Consider the following 23802-nt stretch of genomic DNA (forward strand, 5'->3'; position numbering starts at 1 on the left):
TGGTGTGGTCCATACAGGGCAGCTTTTCAGGCACAGAGCAGGGCAGAGCAGGGCGGAGAGTGGATCTGGGTGGAGCAGCAGAATATCCCACACACTCCCTAATTTGATAAATTCTCGTCTTCTTGAGGCTAGCAACCATGTTTTTCTTTTACCATCCCCTTTACCTCCCTGCATAAAGACTAGGACAGTTATAGATGTTCAATAAGTGTGACCAGTTGGGGTTCGACTGATGAACAGCATCCTGATTGAACAACAGTAGGATGAGCAGAACATCTGTCTCTGTCCATCTGTCCATCCTCACTCGTCCTGGGTCAGAGGAGTGGCTGTTCTGATTTACAGATTTCAGAAAATGGATTGGGCCACACTTATTAGCAGTTGGGGGTTTTGTGTGTTAAAAAGTCCCACATATGCACTAGCAAGTCTAGTCTATTTCCACCCTCCAAGCAGCAGTATGTGGAATCAGGGTGGGCCCCATGGAGTCAGGTTCTGCCATCCTGCATCTCTCTTCTGGTGGCACATGTTTTCAGCCTACCCATTGCTTGTGTGTGGCCCTCTGGAATTAGATTTGAATTTTTGTTTAAGAGGAGATGAGGTAATTTCATAGGCTTTGAACTATAAACAGCTTTACCAAAGCCCTACACCTGGGAACTAGGAATTAGCCCTGGTACTAACAAAGTGAAACCATGTTTCCTATCCTCTGTTCCTCCCTCCTGTGGCCACTGTATTGCACAATTCCTAGGGATATAAATGGCATCCCCTAGAGTTTTGCAACCCAGTTGGACAAGATCAGATATAGGCATTCCTGATTTCTTGCTGTGATATCATCAAAACCTCACCTCCCACCTAGCATATGGGCATATTTTCTGCTTCACTATTTTCTTGAATGACTGCACAGGGCTAGCTGCAGCTCTAGCATGCAAAGGCCCCCTTGTGTTCACATTTCCCTCTACACCTGTAACTAAAGCAGGTGTTAGCAAGGGACAGTCTTAGGCTTGGGGTCAATTTCCCAGGACCCAAACTAAGCCGGGAAGAATCTTGTCCTATCTGAAAACTGAGAGGCTTTCCTCAGTTCAGAAAGTCTAGATTGCAAGAGGCAACCACTCTTCTTATGGCATTGGGAAGTGGCCAGTGGACTAGCTCTTGCTTAGCCAGGGAAGGTTAACTTTGAAAATAGGCAAAATCTAGGTATGTAGAACTTTACAGGCATTAATAAGTATTTCTCTATTCAAGCCCATATTAATATCCATATATATATTTATATCTCTCTATATATTAAATATCATTGCTTTTTTCCCCCCTCTGCCTTATTTCTCAGCCAGGATCTGGGGCTCTAACATCCATTTCAGTCCTGCAGGACAGTCCTGCAAATTCATGTAAGCTGTCTGTGGACCTCAAGAGCTGAAATTTGGGGACTTTAATTTGCCACCAGTACATTAAACCAACAGGGCTTATGAGGTATTAACAGAAAGAATCTACTTTTGTGTCTCACATCTCTTCAAAATGAATTAAAGGCTGAAGTTCTTCCAGCCACAGTGAAAAGTTGGGCAGTCCCATGACTTTTATCATCACGCTTAGGTACAAAAAAGTCCCATGATCATTTGAACTCACTAAAAGGGGAGAGTTTCAGTTCAGAAATTGAAGGGTTGATCCCCATAAGAATATCAAAACTCAACTTGACTTGACATTTAAATCTTCCCGCCACCTCCCAGCTGGCCGAGGGATGAACCACGTTCAGGAGAGAGGAGTGAGGGGTGCTGTCCTACTTGTCTCTCTTCTTCCCTGGCATTTCTACTCCTTCCCCTACTTGCTAAGCATGGTTTCTAGTCCCCTGACTGGTAGGCACTGGGAAAGGAAGGAAAGTTTTTGCTTGACTGGCCCTGTCATAAAATGATGACTTCACCTCCAGCTCCACCCCTGGGGCCAGCAGGTGTAAAAGTTGATTCTGTCTCTCAAGGACTGCTTTTGTGGAGTAATTGGAGACATCCCTAGGAATATTCATATTCAACATAACAGGGATACCCTGCTGTTTCGGCAGTCTACTGCACACATTTTTCTCATCCTACAGACAAGCTCCATCCAGGCAGTCTTCTTGGGCAAGGTTAGAAATCCTCCATTCAGCTCTTTCTCATCTGGCCCATGGAAAAGAATCCCACGTTCTTTGCCAAAATCAACTCTGAAAGCATAGATCCATCCCAAAGTAGTGGCAGTTTTTGTCTACTCCACCCCCAAAGCAGCTGACTGGCCTGTCTCTGTTCTCCTGATTTCCTGGGTGAGAGTCAGATCTTCTTTAACCTCAATGAGTTGTATCAAGCTCTTGGGTGGTCCCATTGGCATCACTCTTATCAGGCTTGAGGTGAGAGACACCACCCACCATGACTTCCTTCCTCCCATCCCTGGTGTAGAGGTGGCACCATCAGCCCTCGACAAACAGCTCCTATTCAAGTATCTCCCTAATTTTCACAGTCCAATCTCTTTGTCCCCAGTATAGGTGAGGGGTCTCAAGAGTTGTGAAATGTGTTTTAACTATTCCTGTGTCAATTCTGTGTATAGCCTAGTTTGGAATACAGCATCTGTGGGGTCCGGCTGCCCCAGTTAAAACTTCCAATGTGCTATGTTGGTACAGACTGATAGCATTTTGCATTAGTGAGCAGCATTTGACTACTACACAATCTAGCCCTATTTTGGTTGTTTAGAACTGCATCCAGGGTCAAGCTAGAACTAACCTGGGGATTTAAGCAGCTTCTCCACAGACCTCACATCCTTAGTTTCCCCCTGCCCCTGTCAAATCTGGTCTCCCTCATCATGGCTATGCATATCAGAGCCCCACATCCTGTAGGGCATGGGTTATCAGGGATCAGGAAACTTCTGTAAAGATAAGAAAGTAAATACTTGGGGCTTCCCTGGTGGTGCAGTGGTTGAGAGTCCGCCTGCTGATGCAGGGGACATGGGTTCGTGCCCCGGTCCGGGAAGATCCCACATGCCGCGGAGCGGCTGGGCCCGTGAGCCATGGCCGCTGAGCCTGCGCGTCTGGAGCCTGTGCTCCGCAATGGGAGAGGCCACAACAGTGAGAGGCCCGCGTAACGCAAAAAAAAAAAAAAAAAAAGAAAGAAAGAAAGAAAGAAAGTAAATACTTGAGGATTTGTGGGCTGTACGGTCTCTGTCACAGTTACTCAACTCTGTTGTAACACAAAAGCAGCCAGACAATTCATAAACAAACAAGCATGGCTGTGCTCCAGTGAAACGCTATTTACAGAGCAGGCAGTGGGCTGCATTTGGCCCATGGGTCACAGTTCACTGACCCTTGGATTAGATCCGTGAATAGAGAAAGAGGGAAATGGTGACCTTAACTATACTGGGGATTTATCTGGGCAGAAAGGGAAGAAAATCTCAGTGATTGAAAACCCATAGCCTGTGGAGGACATAAACCTGCTTTGTCCAGAAGATGTGAAGACTTTAGAATTTTACCCTTGGAATTCTGAAAACCTCAGAAACTCAAGCTGGAAAAAGATGATATTTTTTAAACCAGCAGATTATGATGCACAACAAAAAAGAGCAGCAGGGAAGTCAACACTGAGGTGTGTTCAAGGTCACCTGCCACTGTCAAGGTCACCCTAGTTTTCACCACAGCAGGCTCTCTCTAGTGCAGACACTGCTCTCACTTTCACCCTTTGGTTCATGAAAAAGTTGTTCAAACATGTAGCAAATGCTTTATCCCTCAAGCCTTAACTGAGTGTGCCTAGCTGGCGTCCAACATCCAGTATCTGTATCTTGTTGCTGGGGAGCTTTCCTCAAAGCTGGAAGGCCTCTTGAGAACCAGGCAGGCTGGAAATCCTGAGGAATTGAGCGCCAATCAGCCAATGACCAACAGGAGTGGAGTGTTAATACCCCAACTGTCTTCCCCCTTGAATGGGATAACTGAGGAGTGTGAGTTACCCTGTTTCCCAGAGTTTTCTAGTGGTTTTGAACTCCAGTCACCCCTCAGTGGAAGGTACTTCGTAATGTACCCTTTGTTGGCATCTTCCTCTTCTGTTGTACTTCCCCACTCCCTCCTGGAGTTTCCTTTCGACTAAACTCTTTGCTCTCCACTTCTTGCTCAGGAACTGCTTTTGGGGGAACCCAACCTAAGCAGAATATCACTTTCTCTGTGTAACTTTCTTCAATGACTCCATTCTACTTTCTGCTGAGGGGACTTTGGGCACCTGTCACATTTCGTTATAGTCATTTGAGTCAGATGGATCTTTTCCACTGAATGGTGAGTTTTCTAGAAATGAATCTTATTCATCTTTACGTCACTGGCATTTTCTTCAGCTCGTTGCACAGTGTTCAAGACATGATTGCTGACTACAGGAAGCTTGATGCATAGGCAGAATTGATATGAAGAGGCAAGTTTGAAGGGGCTAGTGCTGTACCACTAACCACATGCACTAGCCACTAGCCACATGTTAGCTATTTCAATTAAAATTGAATCGGAGTGAAAAATTCAGTTCCTCAATCTCACTAGCCACATTTCACGTGCTCAATAGCTGCATATGATCAGTGGTGATTATATTGGACAGCATAGATGTAGAACTTTTCTATCATTGTAGATGGTTCCATCGGACAGCATGGGGCTGGGGAGCACGGTGGAGCACACTGAATCTGTGATTTGGTTATGTGCAGTTTTGTGTCGGTCACAGAGCTCCTAAAAGCTTTCAGGGATCAGGGGAGTGTGAACTAGTACCTATATCCTGCACTTGTGATTACCTAAGGGCAAACAGTACTTCGCAATGCAAGAGAGAACCAGTGATGTATAGTTTTTAAATGATTGCCTTATTTACATTTTGGCTGAACCACAAAAAAGAGAAAAAGTAACTTCAGAGTTTCCTAGCCAAATTGAGATTCATGTTGCGTGGTTTAGTGTTCCAGAGTTCACATCCTGTGCTGCCCATGTAGGGTTGGATTGAGGTAAGACCTTTCAGACAGGGGTGAAGGTAAGAAAAATTAAGGCCACTCACTAGCAGTCGAGGCTGGATGGCATGGAAGGCCAAGAGCAGGTACATCCCTTCTCCAAGCATTTGATTAGGATGTGCAATGTTCTGGAAATGGAATGTTTTCTGGTCTTCACAGTGGAAGTCTCTCTCATTTGGGTTGAATTTAGGTATTGGCAGTTTTCTTTATAAGACATGATTTTGATCTTGGGCAGTGTAGGACAGAACAGTGTCCAATTCAGTCTGACAGTGAGCTTCCTGAGGGACTTAGCTGAGAACATGGCAGGTGCTTAGCAAATGTTTACTGAATGAATGGGTGATAAGTGACCAGATGGATGAATGAACACATGAAACTTGAGTATACCTTAGTGAACGATGGAAAATGCACTTGGTCTCATGGCCAGTAGGAGGTGATGCTGTGGAATTGTCTATCATGCCCCAACCTCCTTTTTTTTTACAATATATTTTGTAGACTTTGAGCATCCAGCTCCTAAAACTTTAGCAAGATCAGAGTTTACTTGGGCTGTAAGGGGGCTTAGAGATAATCTAACCAGGTCACAGAGTTAGTTCATGGCAGAAGGCTTCTAATCTCTTTATGGCTAGAATGGATACCACATCTGAGTAGTAGTCTAGCCTTTTATTTTTTTATATAATTCTAAAGTGCTGTTTATTTTTTGAAAAATGTGTTTCCATGTTTCAAAATCTAAAAGACGCAGAAGGGTATTCAGAGAAATATCCCTCCTTCTATTCTCTACGCACACCCCTCCCTAAAGATGACCTCTGTTACTTCTTTCTTTTGTATCCTTAAAGAGGATGGTCAGTGCATCTAAGCACAACGAAAAAAGTGTCTCCTTTTTTTTTTTTTTTAAACATACATTCTGTTTTGTCCTTTGTTTTTTTCAATCAACCATATACTGCTCCTGGTGCTTTAACTCTTCCTTCACACTGTCTCTTGGCCAAATTCTTCTTGGCATGCTCTTGGCACCTCTCTTGATCAGCCATTAATCTTTTTTTTTTTTCTTTTTTGCGGTATGTGGGCCTCTCACTGTTGCGGCCTCTCCCATTGCAGAGCACAGGCTCCGGACGCGCAGGCCCAGCGGCCATGGCTCATGGGCCCAGCCGCTCAGCGGCACGTTGGATCCTCCCGGACCGGGGCACGAACCCACGTCCCCTGCATCGGCAGGCGGACCCTCAACCACTGCGCCACCAGGGAAGTCCAGCCATTAATCTTTCCTTGCCTCCACACTTCCATTTGTCTCCTAACTTACCTCCCTGACTGGTTCTGGGGCCTCTACTCCAGTGGTCCCCAACCTTGTTGGCACAAGGGACCGGTTTCGTGGAAGACAATTTTTCTATGGACCAGTGGCGGGGAAGGGGGAGGAGTGGTTCAGGCAGTAATGTGAGCGATACAGAGCTGCTCACCTCTTGCTTGCAGCCGGGTTCCTAACAGGCCGTGGACTGGTACCGGTCCATGGCCCGGGGGTTGGGGACCCCTGCTCTACTCCTTCCTCTGTGTGATACCACATTTATCTTCCTGACACACCATTTTGACTGCTTTGTTCCCCTTGCCTTCCCAATAAAGCCCAAGATGCTCTGTCTGAAAATCACCCCCATCCCAGCCTTCCCACCTCACCCTGCCATCCACACATGTTGGTGCCTTCCCCACTCACCTTTGTATTGGGCGTACATTAGCTCAGGGTGCCTTTTCCCCAACCCTCTCCCTTTCTAAATCCTGCCCCTCCTTCAGAGACCTACTCAAAAGCCACTTCCTCCATGAAGTCTTCCTCCCTCAGATTCCAGCTGGAAATGGTCTTTTTCTTCCTGGCCCAGGCGTAGCATCGAGTGTGTTCCTCTTTGCACTAAAGTTATTTGTTTCTCTCTTAAACATCCTCTACTACAGGGAAAGTTTCATGGGGGCAAGGATTGTGTTTGTCTTACACAGTTTTGCATCCTTCACTTAACCTAAGGCAGTGTTTGTGAATCCTGTCTGTGTCACCTAACGCACAGTTACTGGATGAACAGTGAGACTGGTGTAAAAGAGGACAGTGTCTGCACATTTCAGGACTCTTGAGAAGTTTCTATGAGCAGGGCCTTTATTCTCTATACTGAAAATACCAAATTGCTCTTCTTCTATCGAGTAGCTCATGGGAAATGTGGTCATTCAGTGTGAATAGGAGATCTGTTCATTATTAAGAATATTCAAAACAGGTGTGACATGGCATTATGGTGCTTGAGAGTACATATGCATAAATTTTTTACAAGTCTTTTCATCAAGCAAGGAAAGAGCTAGGCACATTAAGAAGTAATGTAATTGATTTATTGTATTTTGTGAAGTATGTTTCATTTATATCAATAACTGGCTGAAGTTAAGGTTTAAGATATAAAAAGCTTTACCTGTGTGTAGCTGCACATAGTAACTGTGTAACATTCAGGTGCGTTAAAATATATGTAACTCTTGAAAGAATCAAGAAAAGCTCTACTTCTCAGGTTTGACAATAAGTCACTGCCCAGCTGCTGACCTTTGATAATGCCTTTGGGGTGCATAGATATACTGCTACTATTGGGTATATATTTTAATGTCTTTAAGAACTTCAGTGTTGCGCTGGAAGTTCAGAGGACTGGTTCAGAGGTTGATGTGTTTGCTTCATCTGCCCCGTCCATCTTCTTTAGGCAGTATGCTGCATCTGACCTAAAATACAGCAGAGAGTTCCTGCTCCCCTGTTGATGGGGAGACAGAGCTGGCTCTTTCCAGTTTTTCACTAGGAAGAAATGGGATGAATTTGCCCAGGTAGATGGCCACATGCCTGTGGAAAAAGTGGCGGAGGTGCTTCTGGAACCTCTCACCAACGAAGGCGTAGATCACGGGGTTGACACAGCAGTGGGTGTAGGCGATCACCTCCGTCACCATCAAGGCCACGTCCAGCTGTCTGCTCTGCTCACACTCAGTCTCCAGGTGCATTTGAAAAGTTGAGAGGAGGACAACCAGGTTGTAGGGTGTCCAGAAAATAAAGAAGACCACCATGATGACAAAAATGAGCCGGATGGCCTTGTATTTTTTTTTACCGGGGCATCTCAGCAGTGTTTTAACGATTCCTGAGTAGCAGATGGCCATAACGAGCAGAGGCAGAGCGAGACCCAAGATATTCATCCTCAGAGCATGGAAACACTTCCAGGCATTTTCTCCATTCTTTGGGTAAAGAGGACTGCAGAAAGTCTGTTCAAACTCCTCTTGGGACTCATGGAAGATAAATTCAGGGAGGGCTGCTAACCCTGCCAGGCCCCAGGTGAAGATGCTGGTGATGATACCAAAAGTGACGGTCCGGGCTCGAAGGGCAAACACGGCGTGAACGATGGCCAGATACCGGTCTATGGTCAGGAGTATGATGAAGAAGATCTCACTGTACAAGCCCATGTAATAGAGCCCAGAGAGCAACTTACACATATGGTGGCCAAAAACCCACTCATTCCACCCAACATAGTGAATCCAGAACGGCAGAGTGAATAAGGAGAGCAAGTCGGAAATGGCCAAGTTGAGCAGGTAGATGTTGGTCATAACCCGGAGCTTATTGTACTTTGTGAGGATCACCACCACCACTGCATTGCCCAGCAGGCCAACTGTGAACACCAGGGAATACAGTGGGGGCAGGAACTGAGCCCCCAGCTCCTTGATGTTGCTTTTTTCACATGGCCGTGCCCCCTCATAGTCATAGGGTGTGGTCCCAGCAGCTTCACCCACAGTCTCATCGACTGAAGTCGCCATTTCCCTTGTCCCTGTGATAGAAGAAGGAAAAAGCAACCCCACGATTAGCCATGATCACCCCTTGTGACCCACACCAGTTGGTTTATACGTTTACTCAATAAAACCACATGGGATAAACAGCCTATACATTCCTCAGCATGTATTTCCAAAGGTATATCAGAGATGCTATGGGGGGAGATGCCAGGAGTGAAAGATCTAACGTTTTGAAAGTCAGCATGATCCGGGATGGGAAAGGAAACAGAAGAGTTGTGGGTGGTGGTGAAGAGTGGGCGTGTTGCTTTCAGAAAGCATTTGAAGGAAGAAATACAAAACGGGAAGAGACAGGTCAGGTAATGATAACAATAATATTATACTAATTTTATTATTACTGTATCTTTTAAGGTATTTTGCATTTTATGTGTTATGGTTTATATATGACTCTCAAAATCATCTTACCTATTTAAAAACCAAATGCTAATAATAATAGTGGTAATAATGATAATAGTGATTATTATCATTAGAAATATCTACCCACTCTCCATGGCCCCATAACAATGTGCTGTTCATCATAGCTAATGAGGAGATTGAACCTTAAAGAAATTTGATAATTAGCCTAAAATCCTCTAGTAAGCAATTGTAAAAGTTCAAGCTAGATCTTCAGTGTCTATGTCCAGTTCTTTCATCCCTGGATTCAAGTGCAGTGATTTTTAACTTTTTTTTTCTTACATCTTTATTGGAGTATAATTGTTGTACATTGTTGTGTTAGTTTCTGCTGTATAACAAAGTGAATCAGCTATACGTATACATATATCCCCATATCCCCTCCCTCTTGAGTCTCCCTCCCACCCTCCCTATCCCACCCCTCTAGGTGGTCACAAAGCACCGAGCTGATCTCCCTGTGCTATGCGGCTGCTTCCCACTAGCTATCTATTTTACATTTGGTAGTGTATATATGTCATTGCCACTCTCTATGACCCAACAATCCCACTATTGGGCATATACCCCGAGAAAACCATAATTCAAAAAGAGTCATGAGCCATAGTGTTCATTGCAGCACTATTTACAATAGCTAGGACACGGAACCAACCTAAGTGTCCATTGACAGATGAGTAGATAAAGAAGATGTGGCACATATATACAATGGAGTATTACTCAGCCATAAAAAGAAACGAAATTGAGTTATTTGTAGTGAGGTGGATGGACCTAGAGTCTGTCATACAGAGTAAATTGAGTCAGAAAGAGAAAAACAAATACCGTATGCTAACACATATATATGGAATCTTAAAAAAAAAAAAAAGGTCTGAAGAACCTAGGGACAGGATAGGAATAAAGATGCAGACGTAGAGAGTGGACTTGAGGACATGAGGAGGGGGAAGGGTAAGCTGGGATGATCTTTAACTTTTGAAGACTTAGCTATTATAATAGTTACTAACTATTTTAATAATTATAAGCAGCATTCCCTTTTCCTGTTAGTGACAATGCTGACATAAGCCAGTCATGTGCCAAGAGCAAACCCCTTAGAGCTTCTCCTTCATAAAGGAGCTGAGCATAGGCCAATGGGACTTCACATTAGATTTGTTATTTTTTAGAGCAGGGTCCCTAGGGCCAGTGCCTGCTTTTCTTAAGATTACAGACTTGGCTGGAGAAGAAGGAAAAACAGACAAGGGAGGAGTCCATGAAGGGCAGTTAATCCCTGCACTGCCTCCTCAGAAGGAGTCCTACTGACTTTCTCCTTTCTATGAAGGCACAAATGTGAGGTCATGAATGTCAGCAGGCATTTCTCAAGATAGGTCTTCGAACTGCAATAATTGGAGCCAATGTCAAGGACTGTCTTTGCTTCTTAAGAGAATACTGGGACCCCAGAGGTCAGCACCTGTCAGGGTTCTGTATAGTCCATGTGAGAGTAGAGACACAGGAGCTGTTCCTGGCTGTTCTGCTCGCCAGCGACAGGACTCGGACAGGCCTTTAACTCTGAGCCTCGTTTACTCATCTCTAAAATAAGGATCATGGTAGCACCCAAGGTTGTGGTGAGCATCAAATCAGACAGTCTACATGAGATCACATTTTAAATTAGAAAAAACCTGTAAAATTGGTAGGAAGCAGAAGTGAAAGAAAGACAATGAGAAGCCATTTCATATGAAATCAGGAAAAAGTAGGGGCTGTTGGATAGAACTTGATCTATTTTCATAGCTCTGTCCTGGTACATCATCTACTGATAAGTGACACCTTCAGGCTTTTGAGGTGAAAAATGGAATTGAGGAACAACTGATTTGTATGATCTTATCAGCATTCTTATTCCTAATGGCAAAATCCACAGCAGCTGAGAAAAAAATACCCGTCACTTTGTCTGTTATGCATTTTCAATCATGAGTGTCTCTCTAAATCTTAATGTCTAAAGCAAGAAAGGAAGAGAGCCTCTACTCACCATTAATTATTTGTATATTCTTTCCTTTTCTCCCAGACTGATCTAAAAACACGTCAGACTTCTAAAAAAATTTCACTGAAGTTTCGTTCAACTTGAGGATTGTCTTTAATTCATGTGTCACTTCCATAAATCCAACATGATCAGTATAAGATTATAGAATCTTGGTGGGGGGGAGGGTGTCTATACTGCAAAGCACAGGGAAGCAAGCAGGTTCTGTAGAGTCAGAAGCCAAGTCGCTGATTACTAGTTACATGGGGTCAGAGACACAAAAACAGATAGGGTTTTTACTTGTCTGCAGTCCTAATCACAGTCCTTGCAGTTTGGACAAATGATACAGTAATAGTAAACAACATCAACAATAAAGAAAGGTGCATGCGCGCGCGCGCACACACACACACACACACACACACAGTAAAAAACACCCCAAATCTCACCATGATGAGTTTACCACCAATAACATTTCTCTATGTAGATATGCATACGCGGATACAAAGTTTTACAAAAATTGACATCATATTTCTTTAGCTGGTTCACTAAAATTGCTCACAGTACAACTCAACCGTGCACTGTAAATGAAGTTTCTTTAGTCCAAAACTATTTGGATCTCTGTTACTAGCTTCCCACCTGCTGGGTAGCAGGAAAAAGTATTCACAAATTTTAGTCCTAAGTGGTTTAAATTTAGTCTGATCCATCCATTGATTTGAATGATGACTAGGTTTTACTCATCCTCTGTTGCCAGCTTCTAATTTCGGTTCCTTGTCTTCTCTCATTGGTTCTTTCTAAGATGGCAGTGGAGATATGGGGGAAGGGGCAGCATGACTCGATTTGTGGGCGGAGGGAGAAGGGGGTACCCTAGTCTCCTGTTGGTTCTTGATTTACGTGGCTTGTGTCTGCTGAGGCGGGTCAACCTAGTCCCAACCCTGAGCCTTGTGCTGGCATCTGCTGCAATGGTTTGTAGCTAATGGCTTCAGGATCGATTCATTCTCAGTCCTTCCCAGGCACAGTGACCTCTCCCAGGTGATGGAGTGTTCCCTCGGCTCTGGCTGAAATGGAGAACCACATCTCCATCAGGTTTCTGGCCCAGGCTATTCTCTTTCTTCTGAACTGGCAGGTGCCCAGGCAGACATGCTCCTCCTTGACTCCATGTCCATGCCATGTACAAACCAAGGGACATGCAAGACTGCAAACCAGATCTTTTTTCTGCCTGACCACCAGCTTAACTGCGCTAGCCACCCCATGTGGGTAAGGAGGTGCCTTGCAGAGAGACATCCTTTGGGGGTACCTCCAATTTATCAAACAGCCCTCCACACCCCCCAACTCTGGTCAAAGCCTGGATGGGAGAGATAGGGATACACAGATGTGACTGCTTCCTTCCATAGTCTCTTTTCTCACAATTCCTGGACTCAGAAGGAGAGGAGCCCTCTCCCTGCCATTCTTTTCTGGCCAGGTCCAACTAAATATATATGCAACCCTCGTTTATACTGTGGTAAATGGTATGAGGTAATGGATACCTCATAATTTCACATTCACCAGTGTAAAATTTTAATGAGTGTTGCAAAACTGAATTGAAAAGAAATATTTAGAATTGGAGACCCTTCTTTAGAAAATATATTTAAGTTTGAAATGCCATTTTAATTATCAAAAAAATGTAATGATGATACTCAATGCTAGTGAGTTTTCAGTGAACCTTATTCATTGCTGGAACGCTTATTCATTGATGATGCAATGTAACTTGTTTTAATAAATTCTGTATATAACAGGAACCATCAAGCTACACATGGCTTTGATCCAGTAGTTCTAATACTGGGAATTTACCCTAAGGGGAAAAGGTCCAATACATAATGTGCACAAAGGTGTTCACTGTGGCTTTGTTTTTGTAGTAGAAAAAGAAGAAATGGGAACAATCTAAATGTTTGACACATGAAGGATATTTTGAATAAATTGTAGTCCATTTACACAATAGATTATTATGTAGTCATAAAAACTAGTTTTGGATACCAGATAGAATCACAGACAAATGTTCATAAAAATGAAGAGAATGTAAAGTGTGTAAACGAAGATTGAAACAGCATGAAATTATATGTACATGTAAAAGGCAACAGGCAAATAATCGAAATAGCTGTGGAGGGTAGGTGGATTATCATTTTCAAAGCTGTAAAATTAAAAAATTTTCTATATCCCCTTATCAATTAAACTGTCGTTGAAAGCTAGTGTTTTTAGGCAGGGACTGCTGGAAGATTTGGCAGACACATTTTCTAAAGGTAATTGGGTTGAAAACCCAGGCAAATTAAAAGATGAAGGGTTTCCTCATCAGAACTTGAATCCACAAACTGAGATCTAAGAAACTTGAAGAAGAGGGCACACTAGGTAAAGCATTTGAATTTTGTTTTGAAATTTGGAGATCTTAGTAGCCAGGTTCTCCCCTTTGATCTTGGGTGGAGCTGACCTACAACCCCCAGACTGGGGTAGGGGAGGCGGCTTTTAGGGTCTTGAGACCTGCTTTGGCTGGGGCTCAGCGGGCCTCCACGGGAAGAGTGAGAAGGCCTTTCGGATGACCACGGTGGGCACCTTCGTGTGGACAGGTGGGCCGTGAGGACACCAGCTCCCAGGATGCCTCCAAATTATTCAGTGTGTGATACTCTCATGCCCACATTTTCTCTTCTTCCCACTCTACGATTCTTAGCGCTTTTGGCAAATTCTGAACTTGGAGGATATTCACGGGGCTCCTGCTCTTCTCTTGCTGGGCCAGCCTTTCAGCCTGTATAGCTGGACACTGTGCTTAAATATCCAGAGTGCACATCAGAAGGCCACCCTCCAGGGTTTACAGTAATTCAAACCTTCCTGTCTTTGAAGACGTGGAGACCATTTCTCTGGACCCTCCCCAAATGCAAGCCAGAGCCCCTCCTAATGAGAACCCACTCAAAGAATCTTACTAAATTCTAAAGACACCCCAAATCAAACCAGTGCACTGGGCCTCCAGCTCCTTGGTCCTGAGCCCCAGCCAGCACAGTGCCTCTGACTGAAAGAAATATTTATTTCTCAGCATGGATCAAATAATGCATGATATCGTCAGAAGCTTTCTTTGTATGATGTAGTTTTTTTCCCCTTATTGTCAGCAACCACCTGGGAAGGAAAAAATACTGAGAAGAAAATGGCCTCTGAGTTCAGGAAGTTTACGTTCTTTACACATAACCAGTGTGAGACAAGAGTGAGTAATAACTGTGCCTTCCTTAGGCCAGCACTTTATACAGGCTTGTTTGTCTTCACAGCTTTGCAAGGTAGGTTTTTATATCCCCATTTTACAGATGAGCAAACAGAGGCTTGGCAAGGCTCAGTCACTATTCGTTGATGCACGGTAGGGCTGGGACTCTGTGTCTCCAAAGACCACACTGTTATATCTTAGGGTTCCATTTAGTAAGGGCCGCCACACCCCAAGATTACATAAATGTTTATATATATTCTAGTATCTTTATGGTTCCATTTTTATACATGCAGATCACTAATATGTTTTAGTTTGGTTTGATATATGGCGTGAAGTGCATTTCTATTTTATTTCTCTCTGAATGGTTGACCAATTTAAAGACACCATATGTTGAGTAACTACCCTCTCCTCCGTGGGCTGGAAACATCACCTTTGCCATATGTTCCCTCAAGTTCCTGATTCTGCTTGTGTGCTTTACATTCCATTGATTTCTGTGCCTGAAACACTCTTTTAATTACTGTAGATTTATTAGATTATTTATATAGATTATCCGATTATACAACTGCCTTTCATTATTCATTTTGCAGTATGTCTTATCTGTTAGAGCCATTTGTCCTATTAGGTAAACTTTTGGATCACTTGGTCAGTTACTTACAAAAACATAATTTTGAGTGGAATTTTGTTACATTTGTAAATAAGTTTAGGAAGAATTGATAAGTTTATATATCAAACGTTTATATCTGGGAACATGCTATGTCTGCTTACCATAGGGCTTTGTTATTGGTCTTGCACATTTCTTTTTAAATTTTTATCTGCCTTTATATTTCTGAGGTTACTGTGAATGATATATTTTTCCCTAACAAATTTTCTAACCAATCATTGGTAGTATAAAAAAATTATTTTACATGTTTTAAGCTGATTACCTTAGTGATTTTTTTTTAATTTTTTAATGTTTTAATTTTTTGCTTTATAACAAATTTAATCAGTTATACATATACATATGTTCCCATATCCCCTCCCTTTTGCGTCTCCCTCCCACCCTCCCTATCCCACCCCTCCAGGCGGTCACAAAGCACCGAGCTGATCTCCCTGTGCTCTGCGGCTGCTTCCCACTAGCTATCTACCTTACGTTTGGTAGTGTATATATGTCCATGCCGCTCTTTCACTTTGTCACAGCTTACCCTTCCCCCTCCCCATATCCTCAAGTCCATTCTCTAGTAGGTCTGTGTCTTTATTCCTGTCTTACCCCTATGTTCTTCATGACATTTTTTTTTCTTAAATTCCATATATATGTGTCAGCATACAGTATTTGTCTTTCTCTTTCTGACTTACTTCACTCTGTATGACAGACTCTAGGTCCATCCACCTCATTACAAATAGCTCAATTTCATTTCTTTTTATGGCTGAGTAATATTCCATTGTATATATGTGCCACATCTTCTTTACCCATTCATCTGACGATGGACACTTAGGTTGTTTCCATCTCTGGGCTATTGTAAATAGGGCTGCTATGAACATTTTGGTACATGTCTCTTTTTGAATTATGGTTTTCTCAGGGTATATGCCCAGTAGTGGGATTGCTGGGTCATATGGTAGCTCTATTTGTAGTTTTTTAAGGAACCTCCATACCGTTCTCCATAGTGGCTGTACCAATTCACATTCCCACCAGCAGTACAAGAGTGTTCCTTTTTTTCCACACCCTCTCCAGCATTTATTGTTTCTAGATTTTTTGATGATGGCCATTCTGACTGGTGTGAGATGATATCTCATTGTAGTTTTGATTTGCATTTCTCTAATGAGCAAAGATGTTGAGCATCCTTTCATGTGTTTGTTGGCAGTCTGTATATCTTCTGTGGAGAAATGTCTATTTAGGTCTTCTGCCCATTTTTGGATTGGGTTGTTTGTTTTTTTGTTATTGAGCTGCATGAGCTGCTTATAAATTTTGGAGATTAATCCTTTGTCAGTTGCTTCATTTACAAATAGTTTCTCCCATTCTGAGGGTTGTCTTTTGGTCTTGTTTATGGTTTCCTTTGCTGTGCAAAAGCTTTTAAGTTTCATTAGGTCCCATGTGTTTATTTTTGTCTTTATTTCCATTTCTCTAGGAGGTGGGTCAAAAAGGATCTTGCTGTGATTTATGTCATAGAGTGTTCTGCCTATGTTTTCCTCTAAGAGTTTGATAGTGTCTGGCCTTACATTTAGGTCTTTAATCCATTTTGAGCTTATTTTTGTGTATGGTGTTAGGGAGTGATCTAATCTTATACTTTTACATGTCCCTATCCAGTTTTCCCAGCACCACTTATTGAAGAGACTGTCCTTTCTCCACTGTACATTCCTGCCTCCTTTATCAAAGATAAGGTGACCATATGTCCGTGGGTTTATCTCTGGGCTTTCTATCCTGTTCCATTGATCTATCTTTCTGTTTTTGTGCCAGTACCATACTGTGTTGATTACTGTAGCTTTGTAGTATAGTCTGAAGTCAGGGAGCCTGATTCCTCCAGCTCCATTTTTTGTTCTCAAGATTGCTTTGGCTATTCGGGGTCTTTTGTGTTTCCATACAAATTGTGAAATTTTTTGTTCTAGTTCTGTGAAAAATGCCAGTGGTAGTTTGATAGGGATTGCATTGAATCTGTAGATTGCTTTGGGTAGTAGAGTCATTTTCACAATGTTGATTCTTCCAATCCAAGAACATGGTACATCTCTCCATCTATTTGTATCATCTTTAATTTCTTTCATCAGTGTCTTATAATTTTCTGCATACAGGTCTTTTGTCTCCTTAGGTAGGTTTATTCCTAGATATTTTATTCTTTTTGTTGCAATGGTAAATGGGAGTGTTTTCTTGATTTCACTTTCAGATTTTTCATCATTAGTATATAGGAATGCCAGAGATTTCTGTGCATTAATTTTGTATCCTGCAACTTTACCAAATTCATTGATTAGCTCTAGTAGTTTTCTGGTAGCATCTTTAGGATTCTCTATGTATAGTATCATGTCATCTGCAAACAGTGACAGCTTTACTTCTTCTTTTCCGATTTGGATTCCTTTTATTTCCTTTTCTTCTCTGATTGCTATGGCTAAAACTTCCAAAACTATGTTGAATAAGAGTGGTGAGAGTGGGCAACCTTGTCTTGTTCCTGATCTTAGTGGAAATGGTTTCAGTTTTTCACCATTGAGGACGATGCTGGCTGTGGGTTTGTCATATATGGCCTTTATTATGTTGAGGAAAGTTCCCTCTATGCCTACTTTCTGCAGGGTTTTTATCATAAGTGGGTGTTGAATTTTGTCAAAAGCTTTCTCTGCATCTATTGAGATGATCATATGGTTTTTCTCCTTCAATTTGTTAATATGGTGTATCACATTGATTGATTTGCGTATATTGAAGAATCCTTGCATTCCTGGAATAAACCCCACTTGATCATGGTGTATGATCCTTTTAATGTGCTCTTGGATTCTGTTTGCTAGTATTTTGTTGAGGATTTTTGCATCTATGTTCATCAGTGATATTGGCCTGTAGTTTTCTTTCTTTGTGACATCCTTGTCTGGTTTTGGTATCAAGGTGATGGTGGCCTCGTAGAATGAGTTTGGGAGTGTTCCTCCCTCTGCTATATTTTGGAAGAGTTTGAGAAGGATAGGTGTTAGCTCTTCTCTAAATGCTTGATAGAATTCACCTGTGAAGCCATCTGGTCCTGGGCTTTTGTTTGTTGGAAGATTTTTTATCACAGTTTCAATTTCAGTGCTTGTGATTGGTCTGTTCATATTTTCTATTTCTTCCTGATTCAGTCTTGGCAGGTTGTGCATTTCTAAGAATTTGTCCATTTCTTCCAGGTTGTCCATTTTATTGGCATATAGTTGCTTGTAGTAATCTCTCATGATCTTTTGTATTTCTGCAGTGTCAGTTGTTACTTCTCCTTTTTCATTTCTAATTCTATTGATTTGAGTCTTCTCCCTTTTTTTCTTGATGAGTCTGGCTAATGGTTTATCAATTTTGTTTATCTTCTCAAAGAACCAGCTTTTAGTTTTATTGATCTTTGCTATCGTTTCCTTCATTTCTTTTTCATTTATTTCTGATCTGATTTTTATGATTTCTTTCCTTCTGCTAACTTTGGGATGTTTTTGTTCTTCTTTCTCTAGTTGCTTTAGGTGCAAGGTTAGGTTGTTTATTCGAGATGTTTCCTGTTTCTTAAGGTGGGATTGTATTGCTATAAACTTCCCTCTTAGAACTGCTTTTGCTGTATCCTAGGTTTTGGGTCGTCGTGTCTCCATTGTCATTTGTTTCTAGGTATTTTTTAATTTCCCCTTTGATTTCTTCAGTGATCACTCTGTTATTAAGTAGTGTATTGTTTAGCCTCCATGTGTTTGTATCTTTTACAGCTCTTTTCCTGTAATTGATATCTAGTCTCATAGCATTGTGGTCGGAAAAGATACTTGATACAATTTCAATTTTCTTAAATTTACCAAGGCTTGATTTGTGACCCAAGATATGATCTATCCTGGAGAACGTTCCATGAGCACTTGAGAAAAATGTGTATTCTGTTGTTTTTGGATGGAATGTCCTATAGATATCAATTAAGTCCATCTTGTTTAATGTATCATTTAAAGCTTGTGTTTCCTTATTTATTTTCATTTTGGATGATCTGTCCATTGGTGAAAGTGGGGTGTTAAAGTCCCCTACTATGATTGTGTTACTGTTGATTTCTCCTTTTATGGCTGTTAGTATTTGCCTTATGTATTGAGGTGCTCCTATGTTGGGTGCATAAATATTTACAATTGTTATATCTTCTTCTTGGATCGATCCCTTGATCATTATGTAGTGTCCTTCTTTGTCTCTTCTAGTAGTCTTTATTTTAAAGTCTATTTTGTCTGATATGAGAATTGCTACTCCAGCTTTCTTTTGGTTTCCATTTGCATGGAATATCTTTTTCCATCCCCTTACTTTCAGTCTGTATGTGTCTCTAGGTCTGAAGTGGGTCTCTTGTAGACAGCATATATATGGGTCTTGTTTTTGTATCCATTCAGCCAATCTGTGTCTTTTGGTGGGAGCATTTAGTCCATTTACATTTAAGGTAATTATCGATATGTATGTTCCTATTCCCATTTTCTTAATTGTTTTGGGTTCGTTATTGTAGGTCTTTTCCTTCTGTTGTGTTTCTTGCCTAGAGAAGTTCCTTTAGCATTTGTTGTATAGCTGGTTTGGTGGTGCTGAACTCTCTCAGCTTTTGCTTGTCTGTAAAGGTTTTAATTTCTCCATCAAATCTGAATGAGATCCTTGCTGGGTAGAGTAATCTTGGTTGCAGGTTTTTCTCCTTCATCACTTTAAATATGTCCTGCCAGTCCCTTCTGGCTTGCAGAGTTTCTGCTGAAAGATCAGCTGTTAACCTGATGGGGATTCCCTTGTGTGTTATTTGTTGTTTTTCCCTTGCTGCTTTTAATATGTTTTCTTTGTATTTAACTTTTGACAGTTTGATTAATATGTGTCTTGGCGTGTTTCTCCTTGGATTTATCCTGTATGGGACTCTGTGCCTCCTGGACTTGATTAACTATTCCTTTCCCATATTAGGGAAGTTTTCAACTATAATCTCTTCAAATATTTTCTCAGTCCCTTTCTTTTTCTCTTCTTCTTCTGGAACCCCTATAATTCGAATGTTGGTGCGTTTAATGTTGTCCCAGAGGTCTCTGAGACTGTCCTCAGTTCTTTTTTTTTTTTTTTTTTTTTTTTCGGTACGCGGGCCTCTCACTGTTGTGGCCTCTCCCGTTGCGGAGCGCAGGCTCCGGATGCGCAGGCTCAGCAGCCATGGCTCACGGGCCCAGCCGCTCCGTGGCATGTGGGATCTTCCCAGACCGGGGCACGAACCCGTATCCCCTGCATCGGCAGGCGGACTCTCAACCACTGCGCCACCAGGGAAGCCCTGTCCTCAGTTCTTTTCATTCTTTTTTCTTTATTCTGCTCTGCAGTAGTTATTTCCACTATTTTATCTTCCACGTCACTTATCCGTTCTTCTGCCTCAGTTATTCTGCTATTGATCCCATCTAGAGTATTTTTCATTTCATTTATTGTGTTTTGAATCGATGCTTGATTCATCTTTAGTTCTTCTAGGTCCTTGTTAACTGTTTCTTGCATTTTGTCTATTCTATTTCCAAGATTTTGGATCTGGGAAATAGAATCTTGGATCATCTTTACCATCATTATTCTGAATTCTTTTTCAGGTAGACTGCCTATTACCTCTTCATTTGTTAGGTCTGGTGGGTTTTTATCTTGCTCCTTCTCCTGCTGTGTGTTTTTCTGTCTTCTCATTTTGCTTATGTTACTGTGTTTGGGGTCTCCTTTTTGCAGGCTGCAGGTTCGTAGTTCCCGTTGTTTTTGGTGTCTGTCCCCAGTGGCTAAGGTTGGTTTAGTGGGTTGTGTAGGCTTCCTGGTGGAGGGGACTAGTGCCTGTGTTCTGGTGGATGAGGCTGGATCTTGTCTTTCTGGTGGGCAGGTCCACGTCTGGTTGTGTATTTTGGGGTGTCTGCGGACTTTTTATGATTTTAGGCCACCTCTCTGCTAATGGGTGGCGTTGTGTTCCTGTCTTGCTAGTTGTTTGGCATAGGGTGTCCAGCACTGTAGCTTGCTGGTCGTTGAGTGAAGCTGGGTGCTGGTGTTGAGATGGAGATCTCTGGAAGATTTTCGCCGTTTGATATTATGTGGAGCTGGGAGGTCTCTTGTGGACCGGTGTCCTGAAGTTGGCTCTCCCACCTCAGAGGCACAGCACTGACTCCTGGCTCCTCAATTTGGGATGATTTGTTGTCCATTCATGTATTCCACAGATGCAGGGTACATCAAGTTGATTGTGGAGCTTTAATCCGCTGCTTCTGAGGCTGCTGGGAGAGGTTTCCCTTTCTCTTCTTTGTTCTCACAGCTCCTGGGTCTCAGCTTTGGATTTGGCCCCGCCTCTGCGTATAGGTCGCCGGAGGGCGTCTGTTCTTCACTCAGACAGGACAGGGTTAAAGGAGCAGCCTCTTCGGTGACTCTGGCTCACTCAGGCCGGGCGGGAGGGAGGGGCACGGAGTGCGGGGCGAGCCTGCAACGGCAGAGGCCGGCGTGACGTTGCACCAGCCCGAGGCGCGCCGTGCGTTCTCCCAGGGAAGCCGCCTCTGGATCCCGGGACCCCGGCAGTGGCGGGCTGCACAGGCTCACGGAAGGGCGGTGTGGACAGTGACCTGCGCTTGCACACAGCCTTCTTGGCGGCGGCAGCAGCAGCCCCAGCGTCCCACGCCCGTCACTGGGCTCCGCTCTTTCAGTCGTGACTCGCGCCCGTCTGTGGAGCCCCTTTAAGCAGCGCTCTTAATCCCCTCTCCTCGCGCACCAGGAAACCAAGAGGGAAGAAAAAGTCTCTTGCCTCTTCGGCAGCTCCAGAGTTTTCCCGGACTCCCTGCCGGCTAGCTGTGGCACATTAGCCCCCTTCCGGCTGAGTTCTCGCCACCAGCCCCAGTCCTCTCCCTGCGCTCTGACCGAAGCCCGAGCCTCAGCTTCCAGCGCCGCCGGGGCGAGCAAACCTCTCGGGCTGGTGAGTGCCACTCGGCACCGATCCTCTGTGCGGGAATCTCTCCGCTTTGCCCTACCCAGGTATGTGGGGAGTTTCTTGCCTTTTGGGAGGTCTGGGGTCTTCTGCCAGCGTTCAGTAGGTGTTCTGTAGGAGTTGTTCCACGTGTAGCTGTATTTCTGGTGTATCCGTGGGGAGGACGGTGATCTCCGCCTACCTTAGTGATTTTTAAAAATAAATTCCTTTAGGACTCCTAGATAGATAACCATATTATCTGTGACGCAGTGATAAGATTATATCCTCCTTTCTGGTATTTCTTATTTGTTTCTCTCACCTTATTGCTTTGGCTGGAACTTCCACAGTGATGTTAAATAATAGTGGTGTTAGTACGTTTGTCTGGTTCCTGATTGTAATTGGACATCCTACCCCCCAACTTTTCAAAGTCCCCAAAGTACAAGAAAGATGCTATTAATTTGAAATCCGTTTTATTCTAAAACTTTGCTAAAGTGGAAAACTGTCAGGCCTATGATGAAGAGTGCTGATCCTTGACAGTAGCGGGAGTTTGGTTAAAACCAGACATGTCTGATAGAAGGCCACATGCTGAATGATATCCCAGTTTAGTAACATCACTAATCGTGTGTGTGTGTGTGTGTATGTGTGTGCAAGTGCTTAGTCTCCTTGAGGGGATCCGCCTCTCAGGTGAACTTGATAAATCATCTAAAGAATATAGAGAAGAGAGCAGGTGTGAAGTCAGTGCTTACCATCCTGAAACTGCCTGTCCATCTGGAAGAGCTCTGCCTACAGGTGACTCCCAGTGGCGATCACTCCTGTAGGACCACCTGCTGTTAAGATCAGGTTCCATGCCTAAGGCCCTAGATACTTTTGGTTTCATGGGTATTTGGTGCCAAGGAATCATAGTTGTAAGATTTTCTTGCTTATATATTCTTGGTCCTCCTCAGTCTAGGATAATTATTCAATTCCTGAGTCTGAAGAAATGACTGTGTGACCTAGAGCAAGTAGGTTAACCTCTCTGTGCTTCAGAATCTTTATGTGTAACTTGGTGATAAGAAGAGTTACTGCCTCATGGGGTTCTCCAGTCATTCATTCAGCAAATACTTAGTAGCACCTATGATATGCCAGGCACTATTCCAGGGACACAGGCATATCAGTGAACAGAATAGACAAAACTCTCTGACCTCATGAAGCTTATATTCTAGTTGGGGAATAATATATAACTAAAATCTACAGTGTCTCAGATGGTCATGAGTGCTACAGAGAAAGATAAAGTAGGAGATGAGGAAAGGCAGTAGGATGGGGTTGGAGAGGTGCAGTTTAAATTGCAGGGGGTCAACAAGGAGCTCGTGAGATGACATTTGAGAAAAGTCTTGAGGAAGGTGAGGGAGTGAGGTTATAGAAAACACAGTGATTGGTATCCAGTAATGTTTTAACAAGACATTTCAGCCTTCATTAAAATCTTTAGTTACAGTAAATGAGGATTTTGAATTTCCACAAATGGTTTTGGATCTCAAGCAAATTAAATAACCTAATGGGAACCCAAGATTATATTAATCCATTTACTGACTGACATTACAATGAAGAATCATCGAGGTTAGATTATCTTTCACAAAGATGACAGGAATAGATAGGTACGTAGGTAGGTAGATAGATAGATATATGATACACTGCACCCTCCTAAATTTTTTGAATCTCTTTACTGTCTCTGAGTTACATCCCTCCAACCTCCTTAAGCTTAAGTGAGAAGAAAAGAGGAAATTTAGGGGTTGAACTAAGAGTATCCTCAGTTGCAGGCTCTTTAGAAGCCAACCCCAAGAGCTAATTCAGTCTTCGTCTATGTTAATAGGTCATCCAGAACAAAGGAAATCTACCCATCTGATTCTCCATGTTCCTCTCTACCCAGCTAGCCCTTCATTTATTCATCCAGTTACCTATCC

The 23802-nt window shown here is 42.8% G+C and overlaps 1 protein-coding gene across 1 annotated transcript; it reads right to left on the reverse strand.

The window, feature by feature from the left end:
* Positions 1–7481: 7481 nt before the first annotated feature.
* On the reverse strand, positions 7482–8727 carry CCR3 (C-C motif chemokine receptor 3; the record flags this gene model as incomplete). Its single annotated transcript, XM_081246259.1, has 1 exon — positions 7482–8727. One exon carries the CDS (start codon positions 8725–8727, stop codon positions 7657–7659), a length of 1071 nt encoding a protein of 356 aa, XP_081102385.1. The 3' UTR covers positions 7482–7656.
* Positions 8728–23802: the final 15075 nt, after the last annotated feature.

This window comes from Mesoplodon bidens (assembly GCF_964165515.1).
Source record: "Mesoplodon bidens genome assembly, chromosome: 10".
NCBI classification, from domain to species: domain Eukaryota; kingdom Metazoa; phylum Chordata; class Mammalia; order Artiodactyla; family Ziphiidae; genus Mesoplodon; species Mesoplodon bidens.